At 35.4% G+C, this 20,631-nt stretch overlaps 1 protein-coding gene across 9 annotated transcripts in view; it reads left to right on the top strand.

Moving 5' to 3' along the window:
* NFAT5 (nuclear factor of activated T cells 5) overlaps positions 1-20,631 on the top strand; it is a 123,251-nt gene that overhangs the window by 41,951 nt on the left and 60,669 nt on the right. For all 9 annotated transcript variants that reach the window (XM_064581531.1, XM_064581528.1, XM_064581527.1 and 6 more), the window contains one exon: positions 13,171-13,296. In XM_064581531.1, the coding sequence (XP_064437601.1) occupies positions 13,171-13,296 (126 nt within the window). Of the gene's footprint in view, positions 1-13,170; positions 13,297-20,631 lie in introns of those variants that run through there.

The raw sequence follows: 20,631 nt of genomic DNA, 5'->3' as shown, positions 1-20,631 counted from the left end.
GGGATATATGCAAAGATTTCTTGAATAGAACATAAAAATCATTAACCATAAGTGAAAAAATTGGTAGACTGAACTTCATTAAAATTAAGAATTTCTGTTTATTAAAGAGACCATTAAGAGGGTGGAAAGGCGGGCGCCTGGGTGGCTCAGATGGTTAAGCGTCTGCCTTCGGCTCAGGTCATGGTCCCGGAGTCCTGGGATCGAGTCCCGCATCAGGCTCCCCGCTCTGTGGGAAGTCTGCTTCTCCCTCTGCCTTTCTCTTTCTCTCCCTCATGAATAAATAAATAAAATCTTAAAAAAAAAAAAAAAGGGTGGAAAGGCAAGGCACATATGGGAGAAGCTATTTACAATATGTATATTTGACATAGGATCTGTATCTAGAATATATAACGTACTCCTATAAATTAATTTTTTTTAAAAAGGACAACCCAGGGGGGCGCCTGGGTGGCTCAGTTGGTTAAGCGACTGCCTTCGGCTCAGGTCATGATCCTGGAGTCCCGGGATCGAGTCCCGCATCGGGCTCCCTGCTCTGCGGGGAGCCTGCTTCTCCCTCTCCCCCTCCCCCTGCTGGTGTTCCCTCTCTCGCTGTGTCTCTCTCTGTAAAATAAATAAATAAAATCTTTAAAAAAAAAAAAAAGGACAACCCAGGGGCCCCTGGGTGGCTCAGTCGGTTGGGTGTCTGACTCTTTTTTTTTTTTTTTTTTTTTTTAGATTTTATTTATTTATTTGAGAGAGAGAGCACGAGAGGAAAGAGGGTCAGAGGAAGAAGCAGACTCCCTGCTCAGCAGGGAGCCTGATGTGGGACTCGATCCCGGGACTCCAGGATCATGACCTGAGCCGAAGGCAGTTGCTTAACCAACTTAGCCACCCAGGCGCCCGGGTGTCTGACTCTTGATTTCAGCACAGACCATGATCTTGGGTCATGGGATTGGGCCGTGTTGGGCTCTGCGCTCAGCAAGGAGTCTGCTTGAATTTCTCTCTCTCCCTCTACACCCCCTCCCCTGCTCATGCTTGGGCTCTCTCTCTCTCTCTCTCTCAAAAAACAAAACAAAACAAGGACAACCCAATTAAAATATGTGTAAGAGACGTGGACTTGAACAGCTGTTTCAAGAAAGAAGATAACCATATAGCCAATAAGCATTTGTAAAGATGCTCAAAAACATTAGTTATCAGATTAAAACCAGAGTGTGATATCACTCCATCTCCATGAGATGCTTATAAAAACATTTTTTTATGACTGAGCTTGTGGAGTAGCCAGAACTTCATACACTGATGATGAGAGTATATTGATACAACCTCTTGGGGAAACTATTTAGCAGTATCTACTCAAGTTGAGTGTACACATACCTTATGACCCAGCAATTTTATCTCTAAGTATATATCCAAGGGAAGTACATATATGTGCATGTGAGAATGTTCATAGCAGTATTTTTGTAATAGGTAGAAACTATAAACAACTCAATCGTTTAACAGCAGAATGGATTAATTGTAGAATATTCAAAAGACAGAATAATATATAGCAGTGCAAAAGAATGAACTGCTGTAAGCAGTATCAATACACTGAACAGACAATTCTGAGTGAAAGAAGCTAAGCACAAAAGGATATATCCTTTATGATTCTTTTATTATATAAAGTTCAAAAATAGGCAAAACTATAATCTATGGTAATAGAAGTTAGACGATTGGTTAGTTTTAGGGCTGGTACCTGAGAGGAAGCATGAAGTATGCTTAAGTAGCTGGGTGGTAGTTGTTACGTTGTGTCCACTTTTTTAAATTCTTCAAACTCAAGACTTAAGTTATGTATACTTTATGTATATATTGTGCTTTAATAAAAAATTGAAACACTGAAAAACAGTCTATTCTGAAATTATGACCTATAAGATAGTAATAATCATCTTTTTTTTTTAAAGATTTATTTATTTATTTGAGAGAGCGAGAATGAGAGAGAGAGAGAGTACATGAGGGGGGGAGGGTTAGAGGGAGAAGCAGGCTCCTTGCCGAGCAGGGAGCCCGATGCAGGACTCGATCCAGGGACTCCAGGATCATGACCTGAGCCGAAGGCAGTCGCTCAACCAACTGAGCCACCCAGGCACCTGTCATCTGTTTTATTTATATACACTTTATGGTCAAGGCACTTTTCACATATATCAATACTATGATTATAAATATAAAAGTACTTTGTAATTTCTAAATTACAATGTTATCAGATATAATTTATTTTTAGAACAATTTTCCATTTTCTAGAGCTCTTTCTCTACTTGTTTCTGTTTATGGACCACATACATCATGGCATAAAAAGATTGCATAAGCTACCCTTTCATTTGCTGTTGTAAAATGACAACCGAAAATCATTATCAAAATTAATAAAAAGAGTGGCTTTGTGGATCAGTAAAGTGACATCTAGTTACTATATCAAAATCAAGCTATTCTTTTTTTGCAAGAAACAAAGTATTAAACTTTCATGTTATAACAAATGTTATTTGTATTTAGAGAATAGCCAGGAGGTAGATGATCTGGAAGACTACCATATGCTGTCAGAATGTTACTCATTGAGAATCTTTGGGTTTTACCCATAAGAGGTAATTCTAGATAATATCTCTCAAGTTCAAAATAATAAGAACTGTGCTAATTTGCTTTATTATTTTATGTATTGTTCAGGTCTGCCTGTATCAAGTATAAGTATCAAATAGCTAAAATTATCTACTGCCATGTGAAATAACAATTGTCATTTTAGCCAGGAATGATAACACTCCTTTTCTTGATATGTAAATGTAATTGTTTTCTCTTCAAAGTTTAAAATTTAATCTGAGGATGATTCAGCTCTTTGTTACTGTTCTTTTCTACTGTTTAGGGGGAAAAAATAAATAGCAAAACTCATGCTAAATTTGACTAAATTTCATGCTTTAAAGTAAAGTAAAGGTTCTTGGGTGCCTGGGTGGCTCAGTCGTTAAGCATCTGCCTTCAGCTCAGGTCATGGTCCCAGGGTTCTGGGATCGAGCCCCGCATCGGCCTCCCTGCTCCATGGGAAGCCTGCTTCTCCCTCTCCCACTCCCCCTGCTTGTGTTCCCTCTCTCGCTGTGTCTCTCTCTGTCAAATAAATAAATAAATCTTAAAAAAAAAAGTAATGATGGCTCCTTGCCAGAATCAACTGTGGAACTCTATAAAAACGTGCATTCTGTGATCCTGCCTACTGTAAACCCTCATTCAGTAAGTCTGTGATGGAATCCCAGTGCATCTTCATTCAGGGAAAAAAAAAAACATATTTCCAAATGCAATTCTGATATTCCTTATTTTTAAAAATTTTTTTATTGTTATGTTAATCACCATACATTACATCATTAGTTTTAGATGTAGTGTTCCGTGATTCATTGTTTGTGCATAACACCCAGCGCTCCATGCAGAATGTGCCCTCTTTAATACCCATCACCAGGCTAACCCATCCTCCCACCACCCTCCCCTCTAGAACCCGCAGTTTGTTTTCAGAGTCCATTGTCTCTCATGGTTCGTCTCCCCCTCCGATTTCCCCCCCTTCATTCTTCCCCCTCCTGCTATCTTCTTCTTTTTTTTTTTTCTTAACATGTATTGCATTATTTGTTTCAGAGGTACAGATCTGTGATTCAGCAGTCTTGCACAATTCACAGCACTCACCATAGCACATACCCTCCCCAGTGTCTATCACCCAGCCAGCCCACCCCATCCCTCCCATCCCACGCCCCACTCCAGCAACTCTCAGTTTGTTTCCTGAGATAAAGAATTCCTCATATCAGTGAGGTCATATGATACATGTCTTTCTCTGATTGACTTATTTCGCTTAGCATAATACCCTCCAGTTCCGTCCATGTCATTGCAAATGGCAAGATCTCATTCCTTTTGATGGCTGCATAATATTCCATTGTATATATATACCACTTCTTCTTTATCCATTCATCTGTCGATGGACATCTTGGCTCTTTCCACAGTTTGGCTATTGTGGACATTGCTGCTATAAACATCAGGGTGCATGTACCCCTTTGGATCCCTACATTTGTATCCGGGGTAAATACCCAGTAGTGCACAGGAGTCCATCAAAATCCTAGAGGAGAACACACCTCTTCAACCTCAGGTGCAGCAACTTCTTCCTAGAAACATCGCCAAAGGCAAGGGAAGCAAGGGCAAAAATGAACTATTGGGACTTCATCAAGATAAAAAGCTTTTACACAGCAAAAGAAACAGTCAACAAAACCAAAAGACAACCGACAGAATGGGAGAAGATATTTGCAAATGACATATCAGATAAAGGGCTAGTATCCAAAATCTATGAAGAACTTATCAAACTCAACACCCAAAGAACAAAGAATCCAATCAAGAAATGGGCAGAAGACATGAACACATTTTTCCAAAGAAGACATCCAAATGGCCAACAGACACATGAAAAAGTGCTCAACATCACTCGGCATCAGGGAAATCCAAATCAAAACCTCAATGAGATGCCACCTCACACCAGTCAGAATGGCTAAAATTAACAAGTCAGGAAACGACAGGTGTTGGCTGGGATGCAGAGAAAGGGGAACCCTCCTACACTGTTGGTGGGAATGCAAGCTGATGCAACCACTCTGGAAAACAGTGTGGAGGTTCCTCAAAAAGTTGAAAATAGAGCTACCATACGATCCAGCAATTGCACTGATATTCCTTATTGATTACCACTGTCTTAAATAAAGAGGCAGAAGTAATGAACTTGCTCATTTGTTTATTGCCACTAATGGTAGACAAATATTTTTGATCTCTAAACAATCAGCTTACTTCTAAAAGTATGAGGTTTGCATATTCTGTTTGTTGATAATCCTTGTGTGGAGTAGAGAGGAAAAAGTGAGCCTTGTTGATTTATTTAGTATTGGCTTGAGGGAGGAGAAAGTTCATGTTACGTGAATAGAAAAGGAGAAACTTGATAGGAAATAACTTTCTTAAATCACTGAAAATGACCCTAAAATATAAAAAGTAATTTTTATCTGTTCATTAAGAAAATGGTAGTTTAGGGGCACCTGGGTGGCTCAGTCATTAAGCATCTGCCTTCGGCTCAGGTCATGATCCCAGAGTCCTGGGATCGAGCCCCGCATCGGGTTCCCTGCTCTGCGAGAAGCCTGCTTCTCCCTCTCCCGCTCCCCCTGCTTGTGTTCCCTCTCTCACTGTCTCTCTCTGTCAAATACATAAATAAAATCTTAAAAAAAAAAAAAAAAGGTAGTTTAGGTGATCATAGGGTGGAAGCTAGAAGATGGAATATGGGGAAAATAGGGTACTCGCAGTAGAAAATACTGCAGAAAAATGACATTTAGTTAAAGTGATAGAACATTCTGGTAGTGATAGCAACAAAAATAAGATAGATTTTTGTTTGTTTTGTTTTCCCTCACTGAGATTTTGGGGATAGAAACAAGAATTAATGTCTTATAATTGTTTGGGTAGAATCAATCATGATAGATGATTTGTTCATTCATTGATAATATTCCTTCATTCTAATTGCATAGACAGGAATGCTGGAGAAAGGATTTCTCTTTCTCCTGTTCAGGATCTAGCTTTAACCAATCTTGGCTATGCTGATCAAGTCATAATCTAATAGGATAATTTCTTCTCTGTAAAAACTGAGGGTTATGCTGAGTTCTTTCACTGCTTCTACCTCTAAAATTCTATGCTTTTTTTTTTTAAGATTTATTTATTTATTTATTTATTTATTTATTTATTTATTTATTTGAGAGAGAGCATGAGAGGGAGGAGGGTCAGAGGGAGAAGCAGACTCCCTGCCGAGCAGGGAGCCCGATGCGGGACTCGATCCAGGGACTCCAGGATCATGACCTGAGCCGAAGGCAGTCACTTAACCAACTGAGCCACCCAGGCGCCCCAAATTCTATGCTTTTTATGTGAATTTTAGGTTAATCTCATAAAACTACATTCATTCCATTCATACCATTCTTGCCTAGCCCTCTTTGTATTTAATCTCTCCTTTCTTTTTTCACACATAACATCTATGTCTTGGTAGTGATTCCATTGGTTATTTATGTACTTGCAGTCTAGTTCACTGGACTGCAAGCTGTTTGAAAACAGAGACACAGGTCACTTTAGTGTCTGCACCAATAAACACAAAATGGATTAGTGATGACAAAATTAGGTTTTTCTTCTTTTAAAAAATAAATTTCTGAACTACCTTGTAATGTAAGGTCTATGCAGTTAGAAATAACACTGAAGTTAGGAACTCTATTTACTGTGTTATCGTGCCTGACACATAATTAGCATTTCAATACTGTGCTTAATAAATAAGTATATGAATGAATGAGCAAATCATTATTTATTAACTGTCTTTTCAAAATAAAAAACAATATATATAAGGGCGCCTGGGTGGCTCAGTTGTTAAGCGTCTGCCTTCGGCTCAGGTCATGGTCCCAGGGTCCTGGGATTGAGCCCCGCATCGGGCTCCTGGCTCTGCGGGAAGCCTGCTTCTCCCTCTCTCACTCCCCCTGCTTGTGTTCCCTCTCTCTCGCTGTCTCTCTCTGTCAAATAAACAAAATCTTTAAAAAAAAAAGAAAAGAATTGTAAAGTTTTTAGATGAAAAGTAATACCTACTAGAAAAAATATGTGTTATATTAAAATGATCGTGGAATTCAAATTGGTTTTATTTCCCAATTGATATAATTTATGCTGCTGCATATTATTTAAAATACCTTAGAACACTAGATTGTTTTAGGAAAACAATAATAAAATATACACAGGAAGAAGTGATATGATTAAGTAAATATGTGACAGCAAACTATTAATTGACTTAAACTTAGATGAGAAAAATTCGTTAAAAAGAGCATCACCTACTAGTTATTCTTGGACTTCATAATCTTTTAGAAACCAAATATTCAGTAGACTTGAAGCCAGTACATTTTTCCAGTGGAGATGCCAAGTATGATGACTGTCAAGCCTGAAGTGTTTTTAACAGAATGAATGCTGTCTCTCTTCAATGCAGAACTATGTTGGCACAGTGGAGGTGCCAGGCATTTTGTTTTAGAATGTCTGACATGAAACCATAGCCATGGGATTCACTGGCTTATTGAGATAGTTCATAGAGAGATGGAAGGGTAAGGCAATTAGTTCCCAAACCATTTGCAAGGACTTTTTTAAAGCTTTTTAATTCTGAGGTGCTATGCTAGCCTCATTTTTAGACTGTAAAAAAATTAGTAAAACCCCATTTTTTTAAATAAGGTACAAATGTTTGTAAATGGATTTTTCAGTATTATAGTATTTGCAGCTGATATCAGGGAGCATTCATTATTTGAATAATTAATATCTGTGCAGTATCATTAGTTTACTTTTTGTTAAATTTTAAAACATTCCCAGAACAAAGTAGCATCCTTTTTACCACAGATATTTCTATTTATTTATTTATTTGTTTGTTTATTTTATTTTTTAAAAGATTTTATTTATTTGAGAGAGAGAGAATGAGAGACAGCACGAGAGGGAAGGGGATCAGAAGGAGAAGCAGACCCCCCGCTGAGCAGGGAGCTCAATGTGGGACTCGATCCCGGGACTCCAGGATCGTGACCTGAGCTGAAGGCAGTCGCTTAACCAACTGAGCCACCCAGGTGCCCAGATATTTCTATTTATGGCTGCTTGCTTGATAGTTAAACAGAAACAATTTATTTCCAGAGCTTCCCCCCACCCTGTCTTTTTATCATTCATCTCTGCATGCAGTTAAGTCTGTAGTATTAGTTGTGTACAACTTTTATTTATTTTGTTACCTGTAAGTAAGAAAGTCTTCAGAAAAGTCATAAAGTGGGCTCTCTGACAAATTTGGTCTTTACTTTCTGACCCTAAGGCAATTGAACATTGAATGCTAGCTATCAGGTCCAGAAGGGTGAGGTAAGGATACGGATTCCAACAAAGGAATGATAAGTTGTAGAGTTCTTTTTAGCAGGTCATCTTGTAACAACTCTGTGAGGCTATACACTCTCCATGCATAATCTTTAATTTTTTTGTATTTACTGATTTCTTATATATTTTCATAAAAGAACATCTGTGAGCCCACTGTCCAGCCCAACTTATTTCTGTTCCTCCTTTGTCCTGTCTCTTTCTCCCCATCAAAGGAAACCATTGTCCTAATAAACTTTATATTTATCATTCCTTTTTTTTGTTGTATCACATATGTTTTTCATTTTTTACTGTTGCACAGTGTTCAAAGTCTTTATTGGTAAAACCTACCTCACAGGATTGTTTTGAAATTAAGTTAAAAATGTATATAATGAGCTTTGCATAGTGCCTGAACTATCCCCCAAAGCTTAATAAATGATAGTTGTATTATTAATGTTTTGCTGAGAGAGAACAAGAAAAGCATGCCTTTTCTCAGCTGATTCCTGTGTTTTATCGCCCTGGACACTTTCAGGGGAAGTGAGAGAGTTATGGGGGTTTGAAGTCTTTTCACCTTTTCCTGAGACTGAGCAACTTGCAGAATGAAGCAGTAGAGAATGGGATTTGGATTATCAGCGGTTAGGGAACATTGTTCCCAATTGAGAAAATTAAAAAAAAAAAAAAAAAAAAGCTGCACTATTAAGTTACCGACTTTTCCCTTCTCTTTCACTGCATTGTGCCCTCAGGATAGGATTTCTGTCTACTTTGAGTTTGATGCAGTATAGTGAAACAACTCATAGCCAGTGTTGAAGAATAAAAGATCAAATTGACCTAGAAAATAATCAGTGACATAAGTGGATCAATTAGAGTTTACTGAATGACCAAGCAAACAAACCAGCCAGTTAGCCCATTTTTACATTGTTCACCTTCCCACCCAACATTGGGAAGCATTGGTTTGTTTTCAGAATCTGAAAATAATTTAATTCCTCCATTTCTTCCTTCCCTCTAATGGCCCTAGACTCTACAGTATTGCACCAACATAAGACAAATTCTTGATCTTGGGAGCTTGTTTCCTTTTCTGCCTAATTTCCTTTTTCATATACTTATGTTAATTTCTATTAACAAAGTTATTTATTACAAATAACAAAGTTATTTATATATTTATGAAGTTACTTTACACTTGCCCTAATTCTATTACAGGGATATTTAAGCAGAGCCCTTACATGGGATTTTGGTCACCTAAAATTCATAATAAACCATTAGTGAGTTGATTAAACATTACTGCATAAATTATTAGCAACATTAATAGAAAAAATAGGTAGGACAATAGTCACTTCAATCCTGGCCGACCAGGGTAAGAATTCCTTAGAAACAAGTGCCTGGCTGGTGGAGCATGCGACTCTTGATCTTGGGGTTGTGAGTTCAAGCCCCATGTTGGGCATAGAGCTTACTTAAAATAAAATAAAGGGGAGCCTGGGTGGCTCAATGGGTTGAGTGTCCAAATCTTGATCTCAGTTCAGGTCTTGATCTCATGGTCGTGAGTTCGAGCCCCGCATTGGGCTCCACGTGGAGCCTATTTAAAATAATAAAAAGAAAAAGAAAATAAAAGTAAAATTATTTCTCAATTAAAAAAAAGAGAAAGTACCTTTCAATACATTGTACAAGAACAATTTTTACCAGCTGTTAAATTAATCCTAACTAAATTTCACTTTATTCCTCTGGGCAGATACTCCAGCATTGCATGATCTGTGATGAATCATGACACACAATATATCCCTCTTAAGCCTATGTCATTTGCAAATTTAATCTCTAAACCCATACATTTTTGGGTGCTGTTGCTTAGAGTCATCTGTTTTATTTAGTCTACATTTCTTCATCGTGGTTATGAGAAGTTTTTAAGATTTTCCTCAGATATTTTACCGAATTTAGGATAACTATACCTCTGGCATTTTCCTGATCCTCTAATAGAAGAGCCTTAAAAAGCAAATTAGATTAGTGTGCAGCTTGGCCTTCATAATTTCACTTTTCACAGATAGAAGCTATGTGGAGAGATATTTTTATCCAGAGGTTTATTAGGAACAGTGAGAGATGTACCTTGTTCCTGTGCAATTTCACTTGTACTTGTTCTGTTCTGCTTGCTTGCTTGCTTGCTTGCTTTGAAAACAGCTTTACTGATGTATAATTTACATATCATAAAATTCACCCATTTAAAGTATACAGATTCAGTAGTGGTTAGTTTATTTACAGAGCTGTGTAACCGTTACCATAATTCAATTTTAGAACATTTTTACCATCCCAAAAAGAAAACTTGTGTCCATTCTCACTTTCTTCTTTTAAAAAAAATCTAGGAGTGATTTTACTTTTGTTTTCTAACAAAGTCTTTCCCCAAGAAACTGCCTTTCCATTCTGGATTTCCTGGTCTCTTTCTTCATATTCTGTGTTTATAAACCTAGAATTTCATTCCTTCCTTACCTAACTAGTTTAAAAAATAACACAAGAAAAATAGATATGATGTCTTAACATGAGGTGGTTAATACCAACTTAGGACTATTTTTCAGTTTCATGGATTTTAAAGTATCTGTGGTCTTATTCAGGAGCTCTTTCATTGGGTGGGTAGTGGATACTGTAAAACTGTAATTTGGATTGAATTTAGGAGTAAATGACAATAGTATTAACAGTATATATTCCTTTAATCTTTTTATGTCTTATGGGAAGCAGATTTTTTTTTTAAAGATTTTATTTATTTATTTGACAGAGAGAGAGATAGCGAGAGCAGGAACACAAGCAGGGGGAGTGGGAGAGCGAGAAGCAGGCTTCCTGCCGAGCAGGGAGCCCGATGTGGGACTCGATCCCGGGACCCTGGGATCATGACCTGAGCCAAAGGCAGACGCTTAACGACTGAGCCACCCAGGCACCCTTATGGGAAGCAGATTTAAGAGTAAGGCCAGTATATGTGGTTGGGTTGTATAATTATAGCTTGGGGAGAGTTTCTTCAAGATAATGGAGTAAAAGAGGGGACACCTGGGTGGCACAGTCGTTAAGCGTCTGCCTTCGGCTCAGGTCATGATCCCCGCATCAGGCTCCCTGCTCTGTGGGAAGCCTGCTGCTCCCTCTCCCACTCCCCCTGCTTGTGTTCCCTCTCTCGCTGTCGCTGTCTCTCTCTGTCAAATAAATAAATCTTACAAAAAAAAAAAAAAAGATAATGGGATAAAAGAAAAATTGTAAATGAGGATTTAAGTCTTAGAGAGATTGTTTGAAGTAGCAGAGCCAACCCAGTTATGTCTAAAATCAGAACCTATGATGGTAATGACTGTATTAACTGCTTCTTCCCTTGGGTAGATATGATAAAACTTCTGACTTCTTTAATTTCCAAACATTTCAGTCAGTTAATCAGAAAATACCTTTGACGAAGGAATGAGTCCATGCTTCCTACACCTTCTACTTCACCTTGCATGTTACTTTGTTTGTTTTGGGGGGTAGGCTGTGCGGAGGACTAAGATATAATAAGTTCTATATTTAGTTACTTTTTTTTTTTTTTACTTTCCACTGTATTTTTATTAACATTGCTTTTATACCTCTAATATAGATTCAATTTTATACACTTCTTTGGAAAGGTAGAGTGTTTCAGTTCAGCCCACACAGGTTTGATTTGTTTTGATTTATTTATTTTAATAATTAAAGAAGTGGAGAAATAGTTCCAATTAGTGAAGTGCTGTTAGTGATGGACTGTTACTGGACTTTTTTTTTTCTTGATGGATATATTTTGATAGATCCTTTCTCTTTTCATCTATGCTATTTTTATTTTCATATTTCCTTTTGTTTGGACAAAAAAAAAAGACTTGAGTATGCTTCTCTTATGTATAAAGAAGTCATGTTTTCAACATGTATTGAGAAACATTGTTTTAAAATCAATATTCGATGATACTGGCATTTCTGTTTTAATTAGGTTCTCTAAGTGTTAGAGTTTTTCAAAAGACAATTTTCAGTTGATTCTTTGCTGTGAGTGAAGATCATTTAATAGTAAAACTTCTGGTTTTAGCTTTCCTTCAGGACATTCTTCCTTATCCCTATCCATGTCAAAGTTGGTGTACATAATTCAAAGATTAATTGGAGGGTTCAAAGTATTTATGTATTCAGTGATCAGTTACTAAAGGTATTGTTTGTTATCAAGGATAAAATGTCTTAGAGTGCTACCTTTGTTTTTTAATCCCTCATGCAAATGATTAATACTCTTTTTTATTTGTTGGAATGTTGGGTTTCTTGGAATACTGGGCAAGTCCCTTAAACCCTGTGTCTCAGTTCTTTTTGAAAATGGGCATATGATTCTAAATGTTGTTTGAAGTTCCTTCTAATATTGATTCTACTACCTTTCCCAGATATTTTGAGAATTATTTGTGCCCAAAGCCATACAATAATAAATATAAAAAATTTTTTTAAATAGTAGATATAAACGTAATTTTATGGACAGTGATTATAAAGTACATTAAAAAGATATATGAACATAAAAAAAAGATAGGGATGCCTGGGTGGCTCATACAGTTAAGCATCTGCCTTCAGCTCAGGTCACCAACCCAGGGTCCTGGGATCAAGCCCCGCATCAGGCTCCCTGCTCAGTGGGAAGCCTGCTTCTCCCTCTCCCACTCCCCCTGCTTGTGTTCCCTCTCGTGCTGTCTCTCTCTCTCTCTGTCAAATAAATAAAATCTTTTTTTAAAAAAAAGAGCATCCAAACTTGTGCCTTTCTAGAGTTTGGAGATAGCTCAGAATAAAAAGTACAATATTTCCTTGAGCTATGACATTCCTTGTTTAGCTTTTTTTGGGAGGGAAAAATCCATTATGATAGAGAATTAAAATATTTGCTATAAGGTGCTGGGTAGAAGAGCAAGGCTAGACTAATGGTCTCATTGGAGAAGCCATTTTAAAGCTAATAAAAGTATGGTAAGTTACACTCTTATTATTACAAAGGAAGATATTGGGCCATTTTGGGTTATTTGATGTTTCTTGTATTTTGTTTGAGTTTATCCAGTTCTAAAATTTAGTAACTTTAGAGAGCATCTTAAATATAAAGGAAAAAGCCAAGAAGAAAACAGGGGACAGAACTAATGGAAATTCATTCTTTAGTAAAATTGCATAATAAAAGAAAAATATTTGCTAATAATTCTTTACAACAGTAATTATATGGAGGGTTTTTTTGTGTGTGTGAATAATATAGTTCTCCTCCTGAGTGAAAAGACATATTAATTTCATGTATTAATACAATTCATGTATTAGGCTATTGACTTCCACTCTCTTAAAATTTTTTTCTCCTTCCTCCTACAGAATCTGTCTATGATCTTCTCCCAAAGGAGTTACAGTTACCTCCATCTAGAGAAACATCTGTAGCATCAATGAGTCAGACAAGTGGTGGTGAGGCAGGCTCGCCTCCTCCAGCTGTAGTTGCTGCTGGTATGCATTTCATTTTATTTTATTAAAGAAAACTAGTGTATTATCTGGCCAACATGAACAGTGCTGGCAAAGTTCATATCAAAAAAGAGTGTGATTTGAGGGTTTGTTTTAAGAGGTTTAAAAATAAATACTTTTAACCTTAAAATATTTCAGTATACATTTCTTGATATAATTCTTATTTCTTAAAATTTCACATTGGCACATCTGTTAGTGCCATTTCTTTTCTAGGAGCTTATCTTCAGATGTGAAAACAAGCTTGAAGCTCTTTTGTTGACTGCACATAAAAAAGTTACATACCAAGCTATGGATAGAAAATTACATTCGAGTCTCTATTTAACAATTCTTTTTTAAAATTTGCTGAAAGAGAAAAATATTTTGTATAATCTGAAAAAGAACTCAAGCACTCAATTCTCTTTTCTGTTTGTAGCATGTTTATTACAACCTTTTCCCTACATTTAAAAATGTGACTTTAGACTTCTTTTAAATTTAGTTGAAAGTAATGGAAGATTTGAATGTAATATTTATGTGAAAGCATTTTGTAATATCAATGAAAAAGTATGGAAAGTAATGTTTGAAATTTATCAAATTTATTTTTATTCCGCTCTCAAATCATACACTTTATATAAAATTGGTTCCATTTTTTAATGAACCAGAATGAAAGATTGATGGATAAGCTAATAGAAAAAAGTCTTATTGATAAATTAATGAGTGCTTTCAATAATATTAGATTGCCCAACTGTATTTCTTTTTTTAGTTGGGTTTTATACACTGCTAAGTGTGTTCGGTTTAAAAAAAGGTAAAAAGTTATATATATATGTATATATATACACACACACATGCACACTCTGAAGTTTTATCCTTCTAAGTAGAGGTTTCTTATCCAATGATACCTCTCATCTTTTAAATGGTACTTAAATCCATCACAGCATTGTTTTCAGTAAATTCATTTCATTTCAAAAAGAACAGTGAAGTGGAAGGTTGTGGTTTAAATAAGGATTTGGTACTGTAATGGAACTTCATATATTTTTCTTGTATGCATTAACCAATGTACCATTAATCTTGTGTACGAATCTTTTCCCTGAGCTGTATACTGCAGTGTGCAGCCTTCCTGATTGAGGGCAGGAAAACTTTAAACATAACAAAGAAACTTATCAGCCCTGCTCACTGTTCATGTGTTGCCAGACATTTTCTAACAGATTCTGTGGATTTAACTGTGATCTTTTTAGTAATCAAATTGGTAAGATGACCTGGTTTTACTTTATATCCACTGGGTTCTAAAATGTCCCTGAATATCTTTTCTGGAATTAAAATTTTTTAATATTGCTTAAAAATTGTATCAGATGATAAAATATGAAAAAAAAATATTTTTAATGAAATATTTCACTTTAAATCCACAAGTAGAAATTGACTAACTGATTTCTTTTGTATCTTTTGAGATTATTTTTTATAGACTTGTTGAATCTATATAGAACTAAAAGTCTGTTTCTTCTGTGCTTTTTAACATCTGTTGACAGTAGATCCAGTTCCTTTTAAAAGCTGAAAAAATGTCAGCAAGGTTTGGAAAAGAACACTTCCTCTTAAGTAATACCAAACTCAATTTCAAGTTTTTTTATATATAGATATTGAAAGTTCTTGAATTTGAGTCACTAATAGAATGTTGATCCTCCCTCCTTCCCTCTCTGTATTTGAGAAAATCCTCTCCAGATAAATTAGATTGAAAGACATGAGTTGAAAATCATGAAAATAAGAGAATTAACCAAAGGAAGTATTCTGAAGTAATAAATTATTAGATCGAGAAGTTATTGACATTCCAAAGAAGGTGAAGAGAGTAAGGAGGTAACATTAACAGCTTTCTTATTCACATGTAGAAAGTTTCTATGATCTAAAACCAAGTCATTTGTAATTTTTTTTACATAAATTTACTTTTAGTAACCAATATAATCTTATTCTAGGATTCTGTCTTATTAGTAGAATAGTTTTTGTCTTGTAACATTATAGGTAAGAGAGTTTAAAGTACAGAATAATTACTGTAGGGAAATCAGTAGGTATCAATATAGAGTTGCTTTTTTATTTGACATATGAGTATCTTTAGTGACATAACTGTCGAAGAGAAGGATTTGGAGTAAATTACCAGTTACTCAGTGTTTCCTGGCCAAAAGACTTGATGTCTGGGGAAAGGCACATTAATTTAGACTTTTGTGAATTTTATTTTTAATCTATACATTTGCTGTTTAAATATGAAATGCATAAAAATGATGACTCTTGATGTAGTTAATTCTTCAGAGTTTTGAAGGAGCCGGATTGGCTGCTATCAGGTATGAGGGCCTGGTGGGAACAGACTTCTAGTTCTGCTATAAAGGTTTGTGTTTCACAAGTTCTAAATCAATTTAAATTTTAAAATTTAGAGGCTGGGCATATAGGTGTTCATGTACATTCTTTATTACTTATTTAAAATGTGTTTCTCAGATTCGCCAATCTAGATTTTTTTCCCTTTACATATTACTGAGGGAATGAATAAACATGATGCTGCTAATCCACAATCCAGAATATTGGATAAAAGAATATCTCTCAAGCCTTTTTCTGCCTCTGTACTATTCACACTTTTATATAACATCTTTTTATCGGGTAAGTTCCAGGTTTGGGGCTGGGAGAAAGAGGCCTTACTTCTACACAACTCCTCCCCTCTCCGTGGGCCAAGTGTCAAAAGCTGGGAGATATAGTTGAGAATCACCAGTATGAAATTTGTACTCCTTCTCATTTTTTGAAGACCTTTGCTTTTGTCCCACTAGAAAGGTATTTAAGAGTTTGAGGTTCAATATGTGAATGAATAAGTTTCAGAAATACAGACTTTCTGAACAGTATTGTAGGTTCTCAGTAGTTAAGACAGGGGCCATTTTCCTAACACAAGAAAGTTATCCAAATGAATTAATGGCATTTTTGGCAAAATAAGGAGTTGCTCAAGAAATGCATACTGTGAAAGGATTCTTTTGGTTTGTTTTTTTTTGGGGGGGGGGAATCCTATAGTATAGGTTATAAAGAGCTAAAATGCAAGTATTATTTGGAAGAACTAACACAGTTACACCAGAGTTTGGGGAGTTTTTGCAAAGAGATATGGCAGACATTTTTCTTAAATAACAGCTTTATTGATAAATAACTCCTATACCAATCAAGTATTTTTTAAAATCTACTTATATGTTTATAGTTTTTAATGCTTAGATTTGCTTCATTTGATTAAAATAGGAAGTCTTTCACAGAAGTGAATAATAAACTTTAATCTTCATTTTAAGAAATCAGTTTATTTTCTTACTCTATCCTAGACTCTGTCTTCATTTTGGGATATGGCATTATGTTTATTAGTTTGTATCAAAATATGACTTTGCTAAGGTAACTGTTTCAAGTTTCTTTAAAATTTTTATTCTAATTCTTGAGATAAACAGTGAACTAAACAAACGATAAGTTTTATAATTCAGCCAGAGAATCTTAATAACTAGTTATTCTTTTGTTAGTTGTTTTCATAAAATTGCTATTTTACTTTCAGTAATTATATATTAATACTTTTTAAAGAAGTAATACAGTCTCAGGATACTGATACTTTGTAGCACTTTTTAACATGTATAGGTGTACACACAGATTAAGCATGTATAATAGAAATACATGTTGAATATCTCCACTAGTTAGATCACTGGAGGTTTTTAAAGGCTGTAATTTTAGTTAATAACTTTACATGAAGTGATCCATATAATAAACTTTTCTGTTGGAAGAGAGAGACTTATTCAATAGTGCTTTGAATTTTATGCCACAGCAGTTAATAAATTGCAAGTACCTAACAGGTATTTTCTATACTGAAAGAACTTAATTGAGTGCTATTTATATTGCAGGAGAGGACGCTAGAGAGCTAAATTAATGTCCTGTTATCAAAGAACAGCTATGCTTTAATTTGTTTTAGACATCTTAATCATGTAATAAAATAATAGGAATTTCTAAACCATCCATAACAACAGAGCAGTACAAAAAATGAGTTGAAGAAAATGTAAGTTACATTTTTGAGTTCCTACTGTGTAATAGAAATTGTGCTAGACAATTTGCATATCATCATATCTCAATTCTTTCAGGCACAAGATACCTCTCTTCTTTCTTGCTGGGGTCTAAGTTCTTTTCTTCTTGCCATTGTACTTCAGGGAATTGTGTGCTATTATTTCACTTAGATAACAGTAGTTCCTGGACTAAGCAGTGTGTAGGATATTGACTTGGAAAAGGCATATACCCCTTTAATTTTGCAAATTTCAGGGTCTATGAAATTGGAATATGATTTCTAGGAGAACATTAAGTTTTAATAACAGTGATTCACAGCAACAGATTTACATAGTCATTTGAATTTATTATAATTTATTTACTAGTGTTAGAAAGTATTTAAAGATATGTAATTTGTATTTTTTTGAGTTGAATAAATTTTGAGGAGCACATTTGCCTTTGATTGCTGTCCTAAGTTAATGAGGAAACATATTTCAGAATTTGGGCCATTTATGTAGTATAGTATTCCTAAAATTAAACCCAAAGCTCATTAGCAGGAAAGGTGATTCACCTCTGTAATCTATGTGTTGATGTTGTGAGCTACAATGTGAGTTGACCATGTTTATTCCATATGGCCATTTTCTACATTTTCTAAAAAACTGGACCACTTCCAGAAGGAAGTCAGATTCTAGTTACAAAAATGTTGCAAATAGGTTTAAAAACTCTACTCCTCATTCTGTCTTTTTACTGAAATTATATTGTAAATCTAAATGTGTATACATTTATACATATAGAAATATGTATGTATGTATATATAGATTTATGTTAACATCTGCATTATTAGAATGAAAAGCATAAGCAAATTTGGGACATAATGATTAATTCAGAAATAAGTAAGAGCTTAGGGAGCTTGGGTGGCTCAGTTGTTAAGCGTCTGCCTTCGGCTCAGGTCATGATTCCAGGGTCCTAGGATCAAGCCCTGCATCAGGCTCCCTGCTCAGCGGGAAGCCTGCTTCTCCCTCTCCTGCTTCCGCTCCACCCCCTCCCCGCCCCTCCCCCCCGCTTGTGTTCCCTCTCCCCCTGTGTCTCTCTCTGTGAAATAAATAAATAAAATCTTAAAAAACAAACAAGTAAGAATTCAGTACCTGTATTATAAATTATCATTGACAAAAAGTACACATGCCTGTTGTTGATTTATTCCTTAAATATTTACCTTTCTATTGTCCTCTTGATAATTTTTAGCAACAACTTCATAAATACTGTGATTTATTCTGTTTCTGATAGAAAAAGCACATTTTTATATTAGCTGAGTCTGTAAATTAGCATTTTAAAACTGCTCACTGATTCTCAACCTTCAATAGCCAAAATACATGCATAAAATAGTTTCTATTTTTATATATTTTGTACAATTTCACATTAATAAATTAATGGACAGGGGCACCTGGGTGGCTCAGTCGTTAAGCGTCTGCCTTCGGCTCGGGTCATGATCTCAGGGTCTCGGGATCGAGCCCTACCTACATCAGGCTCCCTGCTCTGTGGGGAGCCTGCTTCTCCCTCTCCCACTCCCCCTGCTTGTGTTCCCTCTCTCGCTGTGTCTCTCTCTGTCAAATAAATAAATAAAATCTTTTAAAAAATAATTAATTAATTAATTAATAGACAGAAGTGGGCTTACTTTCTTATATCACCAATAAGATTGATAATATCGTCAGTAAAAGGTGTTGCCCTACCAATTGCCATAAGTAATTGTTTTATAATGATTAGTTGTATAGGGGTGCCTGGGTGGCTCAATTGGTTAAGGTTAAGCTTCTGTCCTCAACTCAGGTCCTGATCCCAGAGTCCTGGGATTGAACCCCTGCTCAGCAGGGAGCCTGCTTCTCCCTCTCCCTCTGCTGCTCCCCCCTACTTGTGCTTTCTTACTCTGTCAAATAAATAAAATCTTAAAAAAAAATAAAATCATATGTAGTAAAATGTTAGCATTTGTTAAAGTATGAGCAGAGGAAACATGGGTATTTGTTTTAAATATTTCATAATTTTAAAAATACCATGTGGCAGATGATTAAAATAAGTCAAAATGTTCAATGAACTGTGCTCTTAAAAAGTAATAAAGGCCTGAGATATATTAGATACATGATGAATTTATTTTTGGCATAAGTGAGGGTACATTACCTTTTCATCAATAAATGCAAGTAGATGTCCATCAGTAATATTTATTTAGCCCACTGAGGAAAAATCATTTCCTGTGTGTCCTTCCTTCATGAAAAGGTGTTATTGTCAATGAAATTAAATAGAAAATAACTGAGAAAGCACCTCAAAGTGCCAGGCCTGTACGGGCATAATCTAGATATAATACACACACACACACACACACACGTATTACAGTTTTATTTCTATTTATTTATTTTTCCCACATATGAAATATAATAAAATTAGTATGGGTTTTGGTATCATAAGGATCTAACTTGAATCTGATTGCTGTCCTATCATTTCTATCATATAGACAGAATTTTATGGAGGTTAAATAAATGTGTAATATTACCCCTGTAACTAGACACTAACACCAACTTTTTCTTAAGGTTATTCTAAAGATAGATATGTAAAATACTTAACATGACCTGACAATTAGTGATCATTCAGGAAACATTCACTTTCCTCCCACATGAGTTTCTCCTTTCATATGTAAGGTTTTAAAAAGTCGGTCTTATTTTTATAAAAATAAACTTTTTAACCTTATTTTGCTTCTTTCTTTCCATTCCCACCCAGTCTGTTTTTTACCTTTGAAATTTTGCCTGTCACCCAAGATAGAGCTGCACATGGGCCATTGTATTTACATTCTGACTTACTCTTTCATGTTGACACTCTCTTAATAGGAGCCCTTGTATATAAAAGAGACATTGATAGAAGATGATGAGTCATGGGGAGAATAGACATTTCCCAAAGGGATGATTCTAAAAGGTGACTATTAAAGAGTTCTAGTTCCTAGAATTCTCTTCCCACTTTTTTTTTTTTTTAATGAAGTGATACATTTGCACGATCAGGTATCAAAACTCCTAGTAGAGCAATATATGACCTACTTTCTGTTTTTTGCTTAGACACTTTGTTTTGTCTGCAGTTGGATCTAATATCCACTCTAATCCAGACCCAGGTGTAAAACCCAAGTAATTAAATTACAAGATTTTAATGATACAAATAGTATTTTCTTTCCCCTTTTTGGTCTCCTCTAAAAAAATGTGAAGACATTGGACTAGAGTTGACAGGAGTACCTTTATTATTTAATCTAAATATATTAAAATGTATTGCATGATAAAGCATTGAGGTGACTTTCAT

Source organism: Mirounga angustirostris, unplaced genomic scaffold, assembly GCF_029215605.1.
Source record: "Mirounga angustirostris isolate CCGP_5_RB_7025 unplaced genomic scaffold, mMirAng1.0.hap1 SCAF_16, whole genome shotgun sequence".
Lineage (NCBI taxonomy): Eukaryota > Metazoa > Chordata > Mammalia > Carnivora > Phocidae > Mirounga > Mirounga angustirostris.
The sequence above is the reverse complement of the archived record's forward strand: the minus strand, read 5'-3'. Positions and strand labels throughout refer to the sequence as shown.